The sequence below is a fragment of the Thamnophis elegans genome, chromosome 2 (genome assembly GCF_009769535.1).
Source record: "Thamnophis elegans isolate rThaEle1 chromosome 2, rThaEle1.pri, whole genome shotgun sequence".
NCBI classification, from domain to species: domain Eukaryota; kingdom Metazoa; phylum Chordata; class Lepidosauria; order Squamata; family Colubridae; genus Thamnophis; species Thamnophis elegans.
In genome coordinates, this window is record NC_045542.1 from 155,360,661 (window position 1) to 155,374,082 (window position 13,422).

At 42.7% G+C, this 13,422-nt stretch overlaps 1 protein-coding gene across 1 annotated transcript in view; it reads right to left on the reverse strand.

The window, feature by feature from the left end:
- NOTCH4 (notch receptor 4) overlaps positions 1-13,422 on the reverse strand; it is a 72,351-nt gene that overhangs the window by 8,436 nt on the left and 50,493 nt on the right. The window contains exons 19-23 of the mRNA XM_032211125.1: positions 11,809-11,972; positions 9,152-9,374; positions 5,110-5,200; positions 4,890-5,019; positions 112-353 (exon numbers count right to left, since the gene is read on the reverse strand). Coding sequence (XP_032067016.1) covers positions 112-353; positions 4,890-5,019; positions 5,110-5,200; positions 9,152-9,374; positions 11,809-11,972 — 850 coding nt within the window. The remainder of the gene's footprint in view (positions 1-111; positions 354-4,889; positions 5,020-5,109; positions 5,201-9,151; positions 9,375-11,808; positions 11,973-13,422) is intronic.

Sequence of the window (13,422 nt, forward strand, 5' to 3'; positions counted from 1 at the left end):
TGGTGCTAATCTCCGTTTCAAAGCTGAAGAGTCAGCACTGTTCGAAGATGTTTCCATGGTCATTTGGCCGGCATGACTAATTATATTAATCCTATTTTCTCTTTTTCTGACCTGGAATACCCCCAAAGCATCGGCTGCTATCGCGCTGTGCAAGGGGGTCCGTCCCCACTGGTCCCGAGCGTTAACATCGGCCCCAGCTGTCAGGAGTCTGCGGGTAGCATCTGCGCGAGAGTATCGAGCTGCTAAGTGAAGAGGCGTCTCTCCGAAGTTCTCCATTTGCTTGTCTGTCCAAGAACTCTCCACCTTCAACCCGGAAGAACAAGCCAAGGACATTGGTGGAGTCAGGCCACAAACTGGAAGCATAAAGAGCATACATGAAGCACACATGAAGATAGGATTGGCTACTTTAGCTCGGTTTGCAATCTTTAGCCAACTTTGAAAGGTTTTGGATAGAGAGCTTTCTCATTCTGGTCTCTCAATAGTAGTAACTGTGAGTGGGATTTAATCACTTAAATAAGAGCCAGCAGTGGGCTGCAGCTGCCAAAAAAGCCAACACAGTTTTAAGCTACATTAACAGAGGGATAGAATCAGGATCACGTGAAGTGTTAATACCACGTTATAATGCCTTGGTAAGGCCACACTTGGAATACTGCATCCAGTTTTGGTCACCACGATGTAAAAAAGATGTTGAGACTCTGAAAAGAGTGCAGAGAAGAGCAACAAAGATGATTAGGGGACTGAAGGGTAAAAGTTATGGAATTGGGTATATCTAGTTTAATGAAAAGAAGGACTGGAGATGACATGACAGCAGTGTTCCAATATTTGAAGGGCTGCCCCAAAGAAGAAGGAGTCAAGCTATTCTCCAAAGTACCTGAGGCTAGAACAAGAAGCAATGGGTGGAAATTAATCAAGGAGAGAAGCAACCTAGAAATAAGGAGAAATTTCTGGACAGTGAGAATGATTAATCAGTGGAACAACTTGCCTCCATAAGTTGTGAATGCTCCAGCACTGGAAGTTTTTAAGAAGATGTTGGGAAGACATTTGTCTGAAATGCTATAGGGTTTCTGCCTGGGGAGGGGGTTGGACTAGAAGACCTCCAAGGTCCCCTCCAACTCTGTTAGTCTATTGATCTGATCTGATGTGAATCTCAATTATGATCTCAATTGAAGTAGACCAGATCAGGAATTTGATTCTACTTTTATAGGATATAACAACAGATATATGAATTTCCCTCTGCTACCTCTTATATTATTCTTTTCTTTCTCAACCGGCACACAGTTACAATGGTCACAGCTCCCCACTTCATCACCAATTGTGATCTTCACTGCCAGCTTCCAATAAGTCAAGTCAATGAGGAAACCAGCCACCATCTGATGTTGTGCTTACTGACTGCACATGATTCCTTAACAACCACAACCTGAACTTTCATTGTACACTGAAGATCACATTTAATTTCATTGTACAAGGTGCAATGACAATAAAGTTTGTTTGTTTGTTTGTTTGTTTGTTTGTTGGATTTATATGCCGCCTTTCTCCCAAGGACTCAGGGTGGGGTACAACATTTTAAAAGACACATATTACAAAAGTTAAAAAAAAATTATAGTATCCAAAAAACAAACCCAATTAAAATTAACAATAACATTTAAAATTCGATTAAAATTAACAATAATGAATCATTTATTTTATTTTGTTCAGGCCAGGTTGGCTTGCTGGAAAAGCCAACATTTTAGGGTGCGTCGGAAGGATCGGAGGTTGGGGATTATACGAAGCTCCGGGGGCTGCTCATTCCAGAGGGAAGGCGCTCCCACAGAGAAAGCTCTCACCCTGGGGGTCACTAGCCGACACTGTCTGGCCGACGGCACCCTGAGGAGGCCAACTCTGTGGGATCGGACTGGACGGTGGGAGGCTACCGGTGGCAGTAGGTGGTCTCGCAGGTATCCTGGGCCTAAGCCATGGAGCGCTTTAAAGGTCATAATTAGTACCTTGAATCGCTGAATAAAGTAAAGTAAAGTAAACAATACTTTCCGTTTCCAAAGAATTGTCTCTTACAGGTAATCCTCCACTTATGAACTCCCAATTTTTAATTGCTAGGTGAAACATTTGTTAAATGAGTTTTGCCCCATTTTACAACATTTTTTTGCCACCGCTGTTAAGCGACTCAGTGCCATCGTTAAGTTAGTAACATAGTTATTTAAGCGAATCTGGCTTCCCCGTTGATTTTGCTTGTCAGAAGTTTGCAAAAGATGTTTACGTGACCTCAGGACAATGCGACTATGTAATAAATACGAGTCAGTTGCCAAATTTCTGATCAGATGACCATGGCATTAAATCACTTTATTCAGTGTTGCAGTGTTGGTTTTCATCTTAATTTTTTCTTTTTAAAGCAAAATTATAAACATAAATTAAATAAACATTTAATTTCTTTACATTTAATCCTCATGAAAATGTTTCAGATTTGCAGATATCTATTTTTCAAGTTTGTTCATTGTTTGTTGTTAATTCATGTTTTGTTCCAACAAAATACGGTCACTGTAGAAATAGGAAAAAGCAGGCTCCCGACAAGCAAAATCAATGGGTCAGAAGACAGATTCACTTAATGGCCACATGATTCACTTAACAACCGCAGTGATTTGCTTAACAACAACAGGCAAAAAAGATTGTAAAATTGGGCCTGTCTCATGTAACAAACGCCTAGCTTAGCAATAGAAATGCTATAGTTGTAAGTCAAGGACTACTCTGTTTCCCTGAAAATAAGACATCCCTGGATAATAAGCCCAATTGGGCTTTTGAGCACATGGACTAAAATAAGCCCTCCCCAAAAATAAGCCCTCCCTGAAAATATTGCAACACAGCAACAGCCATGAGGTGACCACACTCACCGTCCCCTGCACCTCAAAAACAATAAGACTTCCCTGAAAATAAGGCCAAGTGCTTATTTTGGGGATCAAAAGAAAATAAGACCATGTCTTAATTTTCGGGGAAACACAGTCCCTGTATCCTTAACAAGGTGTTTCCATGTAAAACTCAGCCAAAATCCCTAAATTACAAACCACAATAGTTTGTTTCACATGTGGCTCTAAGCCAAAATCTCATTCTATTATTACTTAGTCTGGGGAGTGAACAAAATCGTTTGCTAGTCTGGCTGTTTGAAGTATATATGCTTAGCAATTTGTTCTTGGAAACTATGCAATGCAATGGCTGCCAATTTCCTGAGCTTTGCCACCAGAAACAAAAAACAACAAAATGCAGTCTGAGATCCACCCATCATAAACACTCACAAAGAAACAAACCCAATGCCCCCTAGGCAAGTACCACATGATCTGATCTCATCTAATTGAACTAAGTGGTCCTGTTTTATAGATCTTACCCCTGTTCGGTATACTGTATTGTAAATAGAAAGAAAATAATTCAAATGTACACCCGATTTGGGTTTTTGGAGGAGGAAGCAAATCGATGTTCTTCTTCCTTGGCTACTAAACAGGACAATGAAAAATGTAGCTGGATTTGTATAAAATCGTAGCCGAAATGCTGGCTTGTTACCCCACCATCAGCAAAAGCTGTGACAACATTTGGCATGCTGCATATTCGCTCAGGTTGCACAATTCTTCCTTTGGTTCCTGAATTCCCTGGGTTTGCCCAGTAGGTTTTGGATCACAAAGGGATTAGAACAGTGTCAACTACCAAATCTTGTTTCAACCGGAAATCTTTCTCCTAGGTATAATACCAGAGGGGTTTAAGAAAGATACACTTTATTTAATTATACATGTACTAACTGCGACGCGCATAACTTATGCACAATATTGGAAAAAAGAAAATACACCATCAGAGCTAGATATAATCAAAAAAGTGTTGGCCTGTGCGGAAGCAGATAGGCTCACTCTTGAACTTAAAAATAAAGGGGAATCAGAATATTTTGAAGGCTGGAACAGATTTTATAACTGGTATAAGACAAGGTGACAAGACTGGAACAAACTATATGTATTGTGATTGGACAGAAGATAGACAATGTATTAAGTAGGCTAATTGTTAATGGTTGAGATTAGCTGTATATAATATGATTGTATGGTCACTTCGACTTCGCGGTACTGCATTGTTTTAAATGTAAAAATAATAAAAAATATATTGGGGAAAAAAAAGAACAGTGTCAACCAACCAACCAACCAATCAATCAATCAATCAGAATAGAGCTGGAAGGGACTTTGGAGGTCTTCTAGTCCAGCGTCCTGCTCAAGCAAGAGGCCCTATACCATTTCAGACTGGTGACTGTCCAGTCTTTTCTTTAAAATCTCCAGTGAGGCTGCAGCTACAAGTTCTGGCGTCAAACTATTCCACCGCTTAATTGTCCTCACCGTTGGGAAGTTCCTCCTTAATTCCAGGTTGCTTCTCTCCTTGACAATGTCTCCACCTTGACAATTTTGAGATGTATGGACTTCAACTGCCAGAATTCTCTAGTCAGAAAGTTCCTTGATTGGGGTTTTGGTTATTTCTTGGATTGTTGAACTGGCAAACAAGCCAACAACAAACAGCCCAACCAAAGAACCTCCAACACCACTCCCACAAAGACTAACAGGGCAAGACACTAGAACAGAGGTGTCAAACTCTCATCGTCATGTGGTGTCACATGATGTATCGGGACTTCCCCCCCCCCCCTTTGCTAAACCTGGCGGGGGCGGGTTTACGTGATGCATCCAGCCCGTAGGCTGCGAGTTTGACAGCCCTGCCCTAGAATATAAACTGAGAGCAAGACCCATTCCTTACAAGCACTGATGATGTTACTTAGTTTGGTTAATGAAACGTCTGCAAGAAAACAACCAAGCTCATCAAGGATTTCTCATGTCAACTCCTGAGCTACAAGTATTCTCCATTATTAATTAGCTTTCTTCTTTTACCTGGCTCTTGATTTCTGGCTGCTTTTGGCCTGGTATCCTTTCCCAGGTTTGGGACCGCGATGTTCCCCAACATCTGTGTCTTTGGTTTCACATGGCCTTGATCAGAGATCAGGACGGGATCAAGATCCTCCTGCACAGAAAAGGTGATTGTAAAGAAAATCCCCCCAAAAATATCTGTGGAATGGACGTTTCCCACGTCCTCTTCATCCAGCATAAATACCTGTATATCTTTGGGGTTCAAAGTCCCATCAAAATGAGGGTTGGAGAAGATATCATGATCTTCTGCAAATTCAGTACTGAGTTTGGTTGGCCTGTGTTTGTAAGGAAAGCAAAAGAAATTGAGAAGAAGAAAGATTATTATTTTATGAAGGCCAGCATGGTCTTCAGATAGCAGAGCAGTTGCCTTGAGCAACAGAAGATGATGGGTGCCCCCCGCCCAAAGCAGAAAAATTGTTCTCCGCATCTTGTGATTTCCACGGACCCCTTAAATTTGCTCGCTGTCTGCAGATGTAATGCAGAAAGTTGGAAGAAAAATTCTAATGTTTCAGTCAGCTTTTATAAATGAAATGGGATCAGTACAGTGGTGGGATTAATTTTTTTTTTACTACCGGTTCTGTGGGCATGGCATGGCTTGGCGGGTGTGGCTTGGTGGGCATGGTAGGGGAAGGATACTGCAAAATCTCCATTCCCTCCCGATTAACTGGGACTCAGGAGGCAGAGAATAGATGGGGGTGGGGCCAGTTAGAGGTGGTATTTATCAGTTCTCCGAACTACTCCAATTTTCTGCTACTGGTTCTCCAGAACTGGTCAGAACCTGCTGAATACCACCTCTGGACCAGTACCATTTCCTCAACTTTAGCTACTTTAAGGCATGTGGATTTCAACTCAGCATGTTGGCTGGGGAATTCTGGGAGTTGAAGTCCATATGTCTTAAAGTAGCCAAGATTGAGAAATATTGGATTAGAAGATTTGAAACCATCTTAATTTAGGCCAAATCATCTTATTCATCCAAATCAGTACTCTCTTTTGGCTTCTAACAGTAAAAGCCATTTCCATGATAGTCGCTGGAGAGTTTTCAAGTGGAAGCTGGTCAGATCTGAACTAGGGAAATTTTTTAGAGCACCTTTGATGACTCTTCCACTTTTCTTCCACCATCAAAAAAGTAGAAATACAAATTTGTAAATAAAGCCTGCAAGAGAGACTTCATCAGCCCTCGAGTTTTACAAAAAATATGTTTGAAAGGAGGCGTCTAATTCCTTCCTCCCAGGGGGAAAAATCACTTTCTTCTTTAAATACCAGAAATATTAAGTCATTAGCTGCATTTTTATTTTTGCCATTATTACATAAATGGCTTGGGTTCTGCCTTCCCCAGAGAGATGTTTTCCTGATGATATTAACCAGGCTTACTATAGGACCCCATGCGGGGTGGCTGTGATTTGGGAGTCAAACTGCAAATTCTGGTTAATTTTAAATGGGAAAAAGGACCTTTTCTCCATTTAGGAGGCTACCCAGCCTCCTAAATGGAGTAGAAACATTGGAAGTAAATGTATTTATGTTTGATCTTCAAAAAAAGAAAGGTTAATTCTTGAATGGAACACCAAAAAGAAATTGTAATCTGTGGTAATGTTTTAAGAAATCCACAAGGGGGCAATATAGACTTAGAATAACTATTGTCACTTTGAATGTACATCCATTGGCATACATTAAAAAGAAATTTTGTTGCATACAGCTCTCAAAGAGTCTCCACCTCTCATGTACACTAACTAACTAACTAACTAACTAACTAACTAACTAACTAACTAACTAACTAACTAACCAAATAATAAATAAATAAATAAATAAATAAATAAATAAATAAATAAATAAAATATGTGTATACCCACATATATTATACGACACAGAGAAAAGACACAGTCTGGTTCGGATGTATGCATGTACATGGCAACAAAATGAATCTTGGAATTTACCACATGGGTAGCATAGGGAGCAGAGCTATTAGAGAATCTGGCAGTCCTGCTACAGTTTTTATTTATTTATTTTAATTTATTTATTATTTGTCAAGCAGGTATAAGATAACAGTTATAAGTATAAACATGATTTTGAATACATGAAATGGATACGAATAAATGGGGACATTAGGACAGGGACGGTAGGCACATTGGTGTGCTTATGCCCGCCCCTTACAGACCTCTTAGGAATGGGGTGAGGTCAACAGTAGACAGTCTAAGGTTAAAATTTTGGGGGTTTGGGGAAGAAACCAGTGAGTCAGGTAGAGCATTCCAGGCCTTGACCACTCTGTTGCTGAAATCGTATTTTCTGCAATTGAGTTTGGAGCAGTTTACCTTAAGTTTGTATCTATTGTGTGCTCATGTATTGTTGTGGTTGAAGCTGAAGTAATCATTGACAGGTAGGACCTTGTAGCATATAATTTTATGCACTATGCTTAGGTCAGACCGAAGGCAACGTAGTTCCAAATTGTCTAAGCCCCAAATTTCAAGCCTGGTGGCATAAGGTATTCTGTTGTGAGCAGAGGAGTGGAGGACTCTTCTCATGAAATATCTCTGGACTCGCTCAATTGTTTTAATGTCCGATATGCAGTGCACTTCCAGATGAACTGTATTCGAGAATTGGTCTGGCAAAGGTTTTGTATGCTCCAGATAGATACTTTGAAATAGCAACAGAAACAGACTGTGAAGTGGGCGTGCAGGGTCTCTAACAATGCTTTTAGCTTTAAGCACACAGCGCTTATAGGCCATATCCTGAATGACAGAAAGAGAGCTTCCTATAATCTTCTCAGCTGTCCTCACAATATAGCTACATTTCTAGGCTTGGCAACTTTTAAGACTTGTGGTTTAAAAGTTGTGGAATTCTAGGAGTTGGTCCACAAGTTTTAAAGTTGCCAAATTTGGAGACCTCTGCCCTAGGCAGCACCGCGTGGTGGTTAGAATGCAGTACTGCAGGCTACTTTGGCTGACTTCTGCTGACTGCCGGTTGACCCAGCCTTCCATTCTTCTGAGGAAGTGGTGGGTCCCTACCGGTTGGGACCAGTTTGACCGAACCGGTAGTGGTTTGGTGGCAGCGTACCAAACTAGCAGTAATGCCGGCAGAAACCCACCCCTGTTCTGAGGTCAGTAAAATGAGGAGCCAGACTGTTGGGAGAAGATGATAACTCTGTAAACCACTTAGAGAGGGCTAGAAAGCACCGTGAAGCAGAATACACCATATTTTTGGAGTATAAGATGCACCTTTTTCCCAAAAAAAGAGAGAGAAAATCTGGGTGCTTCTTATACATTGAATACAGCCTTTTTGGTTTCCCGAAACTCCTCCCCCTTCACAAAAATTGACATGCAGAGGGTTCGGGAGGCCTGCAAAGTGCTCCTGGGGGCTGGGGAGGGCAAAAACAAGCAAAAAACGGGCCGTTTTTTACAAGCCCCCTAAAGGGTATGCATGCCTTTTTTTTACAAAAAACCAGACCATTTTTTACTCATTTTTGCCCCCTCCAGCCCCCAGGAGTATTTTGCAGGCCCTTCAAACTCTCTGCATGCCCTGTTTTTCACAAAAAATGAGGTGTGCAGAGAGTTTGGGAGGCCTGCAGAGTGCAAACACTTTTTTAAAAAAAATTACCTCTTCAAAATCTTGGTGCATCTTATACTCCGAAAAATACGGGTAAGTCTAAATGCTATTGCTATTGCTACTTGATCCGTTGTTCCAAAGCCATTCCTATATACCTTTACAGCCACTTCCTTATGGCTTTAAAGAAGACATGGACATAACCCTAAATTCACCCGGACTTGGAGGGAAATTTTAATTATCTGCATGGATCTTGGATTATTACCATCATTCAGCAACTGTTAAAACTTGCGATGGTGCTGAACAAGGGGTTGTCAAGAGTTCCAGCTATTGTAGCATCCCTCTGGTCATGTGATTGTGATTCTCCAGCTTGTAATTACAACATTGCAGTGAGCCATGGTCGTATTATTACAATTTCCAACATTCTCTGTTGGCTTCCAACAAGCAAAGTCAGTGGGGAAGCCATCAGGAAATCGGAAATTGCAGTCACATTATGTCCTTGCTTAACAACCTTAATGACAGCAACTGGGACTGCCAGAATTTCCGTTGCTAAATGATGCAGTCATGAGATGTCATGCTTTACAACTGCGTAACTTAGCAATAGCAGTTCTGGTCCCAATTGCTGTCGTAACCTAAGGACTTACTTATGTTCCATTCCAAGCAAAAACCCCAAACCGCTTTTCAATACTCACTTCAGTCTGATTGCATCTTCTCCCACCGGATCCCTTCGACAGCGACGCTTCTTGCCTTGGCGGGGTGCAAATCCTGGCGGGAGCCAAAGAGATCCGTGCTCCCGAGGCTGTGGTCGACGGATTCTCCACACACCGATAAAGATCACCAGAGCTAGCACGAGCACCCCAACACCCACGCAATAAATGAGGGGCCCAGAAAAGTGGGAGACGGAGACCTGGGAATCTGTTTGAGGGAAAAAGAAGATTGTCAAATGTCTGTCTCATTCTCTTCCCTGTTGCCCTCATTTTTGAACCTGTCTACATCAGGGGTCCCCAATCCCCAGTCTGTGGACTAGCACTGGTCTGTGGCAGGCCAAAAATTGGGGGCACGTCAGTGGTGGGTTCCGGATCCCAGTGCAACCAGTATGGTGCAACGGGGCCTGGCATCCACCACAGTGCGCACCTGCCTGCGACGCTCTGTGACGTCTCCGCGACACACCAGCTGCTCAGAGGAGCGTCGTGCAGGTGCCTTACGCTCCCTGCGCATTCACAGTAGCCCCAAAGAGCTCAAATACTGGTAAGGAGCACGGGCGGGCAGGCGGACCCTCCAGAGCACTGTACTGGAATGGTACCCGGTGCTCCCGGCAGGCACCGGTATGCCCGTACCGGGGCGTACTGTTATAACCAACCACTGGGGCAGGTAAACAAGTGAAGCTCCACCTGCAGGATGCAGGCAGCAGACGAAACCAAGGACCTCTCCACTCCACATCTCTCCATGGAATCAGTCCCTGGTGTCCCAAAGGTTGGAGGCTGCTGATCTACACTACAGACCTTAGCTCAGTTTCATAGTAGTTCAATGATCAAAGCTTCTTCTTCTAAAGCCAAGAATTTGGGTTTGAGGGACATGTTGAGAATTCCCTGTCAAATAACCTTGTTGAATTTCCACACAGAATAAAACACCTGTACAGATAGGTTCCACCACAAATCCGCGGTAGACTAAAGCGCGCTTGACGAAAGCGCGTACGTGACATCATCACAGCGCAACGAAAACGGCACGCTGTGAGCGGTAAATTTAAAATTAACGCGAAAACCTTACCCTAACCCCCCCCAAACCTAACCCTAAACCTAACCCTAAGCCTAACCCTTAACCTAACCCTAAACCTAACCCTAAACCTAACCCTTAACCTACCGCTAAACCTAACGCTAACCCTTAACCTAACCCTAAACTTAACCCTAACGCTTAACGTAACCCTAACCCTAACCCTTAACCTAACCCTAACCCTAACCCTAACCCTAACCCTAACCCTTACCTTTATGTGAATCGGCTTGCTTTAATTTTATTTTAATTTTAATTTTATTTATTTTTAATTTTATTTGTCGCGCTGCTGATGACGTCACGTACGCGCTTTGATCGGGCGCGCTTTAGTGGACCGCGGTTTTGACAGGTCACGGTACAGATAGTCCTCAGCTTACAATTGTAATAGACTCGTAAGATATTGCAGTCGTAAAGAGGGTCAGCCAAAGTGGTGGGCAATAGTTTTGTCTAGTGGTTAAGGCACAAGACCGTGAGTTCAAGTCCATTACAGCATCGCCATGGTCAGGCGATCAATATTTAGATAGTGCTTAACAATAACACTTAGATTTATATACCACTTCAGAGTGCTTTAGAGAGTCAGCCTACTGTCCCCCAACAATCTGGGTCCTCATTTTACCGGCCTCAGAAGGATGGAAGGCTGACTCAACCTTGATGCTTGGCAACTGACTCATATTTATGACGGTTGCAATGTCCAGGGGTCACGTGATCCCCTTGGGCGACCATTTGACAAACAAAGTCAATGGGGAAACAAGATTCACTTAACCACTGTGTCGCTAACTTAACGACTGCAGTGATTCACTTAGCAACTGTGGCAAGAAGGGTTATAAAATGGGCCAAAATTCACTTAACAAATGTCTCTCGCTGAGCAACAGAAATTTGGGGCTTAATTGTGGTCGCACACTCCTCTCACACTCTTGTATACAATGACTACTTGTATACAAGAGTGTGAGAGGAGTGTGCAGGAGGTACCATGTGTGCTGGGGAGCAAGTCACATCTTCTCCCTCCCTCCCTCCCTCCCTCTCCCTCCCTCCCTCCCTCCCTCTCCCTCCCTCCCTCCATCTCTCTGTCTCTGTCTCTGTGTCTCTGTCTGTCTGTCTCTCTCTCTGTCTCTTTCTCTGTGACTCTGTCTCTCTCTGTCTCTTCTCTGTGTCTCTGTGTCTGTTGTGTCTCTGTCTGTCTGTCTCTCTCTCTCTCTCTCTGCCTCTGTCTCTCTGTCTTTCTCTGTCTCTCTGTCTTTGTCTCTCTGTCTGTCTGTCTCTATCTCTCTCTCTTTCTGTCAGTCTCTCTCTCTTTCTCTCTGTGTCTGTCTCTTTCTGTGTCTCTCTGTCTCTGTCTGTCTCTCTCTCTCCATCTCTGTCTCTCTGTCTGTCTCTCTCTCTCTGTCTCTCTCTCTTTCTCTCTGTGTCTCTCTGTCTCTGTCTCTCTGTCTCTCTGTCTCTCTGTCTCTCTCTCTGCCTCTGCCTCTCTGTCTCTCTGTGTCTCTGTGTCTCTGTGTCTCTGTCTCTGTGTCTCTCTCTCTGTCTCTCTGTCTCTGTCTCTCTCTGTCTCTCTCTGAGAAACGCATATTGTGTTCACACATACTGTTTTCCACAGCTTCAAGCCAGGCTGCTACCACTTGGTACGGGATCAGAGATGATAAAATTCCTTTGGCCATCAAGGAGGCCAAAAAGTTCCAGGCAGATTTGGCAGAAGTGGGGCACTGCCCTTGGCACGAGCTCCCCTCCACAACCAGGAAGACGGTATATCTGCAGTAAAAAAGAAACCAATGTGACTGATCTATATTTGACTATATTTTCCTGGAATAAATTCCTCCATTTATCACCCAAGTGTTTGTCCTTCCAGCAGTTGGTACAGCCAGAGCTGTGGGGTTTTCCACCCCTATTTAGGGGAGATTTCTGGAAGCTAATGTGGAATGCTCTCTCCCTGCAGAGGGGAAGTTTCGTAATATTTTACAGAGCTTGAAAACAGGGCCGTCTCAATAGCATTATGGACCCCGGGCAAAGTAGTTACCTGCACCCCTATGACAACTACTCACAGGAATAAAAATGTGAAATGGTCGAATAAAATTAAACATCTATTTATTTTATTGGCCCTTCCAATGAAATCTGTGTGGAAACATTAAAAACATGCTGTGCAGCAACAACTATCGTATTTTTCGGAGTATAAGACGCACATTTTCCCCTCAAAAAAGCGACTGAAAATCTGGGTCTTATACACTGAATACAACATTTTTTGCCTCCTGAAACCCTGCCATCTTCACCAAAATGGTCGTGCAGAGCCTGTAGGAAGCTTTCAGAGTGCTCCTGGGGGCTGCGGAAGGCAGAAATGAATGAAAAACGGGCTGTTTTTTGCTTAATTCCCCCCCCCCAGTCCCCAAGAGTACTCTATAAGCCTCCTAAACGCTATGCATGCAAATTTTTTGACAAAAAACGGGCCCATTTTTGTGAAAAACGGGCCATTTTTTGCTCATTTGGGGGGGGGCACCCCCCAGGAGCACTCTGCAAGCCCCCTAAAGCTATTCATGCCTTTTTTTGGAAAATAAATGGGCCCATTTTTGTGAAAAATGGGCCATTTTTGGGAGGTTTGCAGAGTGCAAAAACTTTTTTTTAAATTTGCATCTTCAAAACCTTGGTGCATCATATTCCGAAAAATACGGGTAATCAACATGATAAACATTTGAACAATACACAAAGCTTAATAAACACAATAATACCAGTGGTGAAATTCAATTTTTTTAAATACCGGTTCTGTGGGCATGGCAGGGGAAGGATATTGCAAAATCCCCATTCCCTCCCCACTCTGGGGCCAGCCAGAGGTGGCATTTGCCATTTCTATAAACTACTCAAAATTTCCACTACCAGTTCTCCAGAACCTGTCAGGATCTGCTGAATTTCACCCTTAATAATATTCAGTAAGCTTACTAAATATTATTGATGTTTAGCTAGAATAGGCCATAAGGAATAGTGTTATTGGGATACTAGAAATAGCAAATGAGACGCCAGCATGTGGTTATGTCTTGAGTTTTGGTATGTTTTATGATGAAGGACGTTTAAGCAATTATAGTCAAACTAGAATGGGGGTAGGATGAAGGTAATATGAACAAATTTATTTGATTTAAAATACTAGAATTAATATGAATCATGGGTGACTTGTGAAAGAAACGTACGAAAAGTTTTTGTAACCAACTGATACACT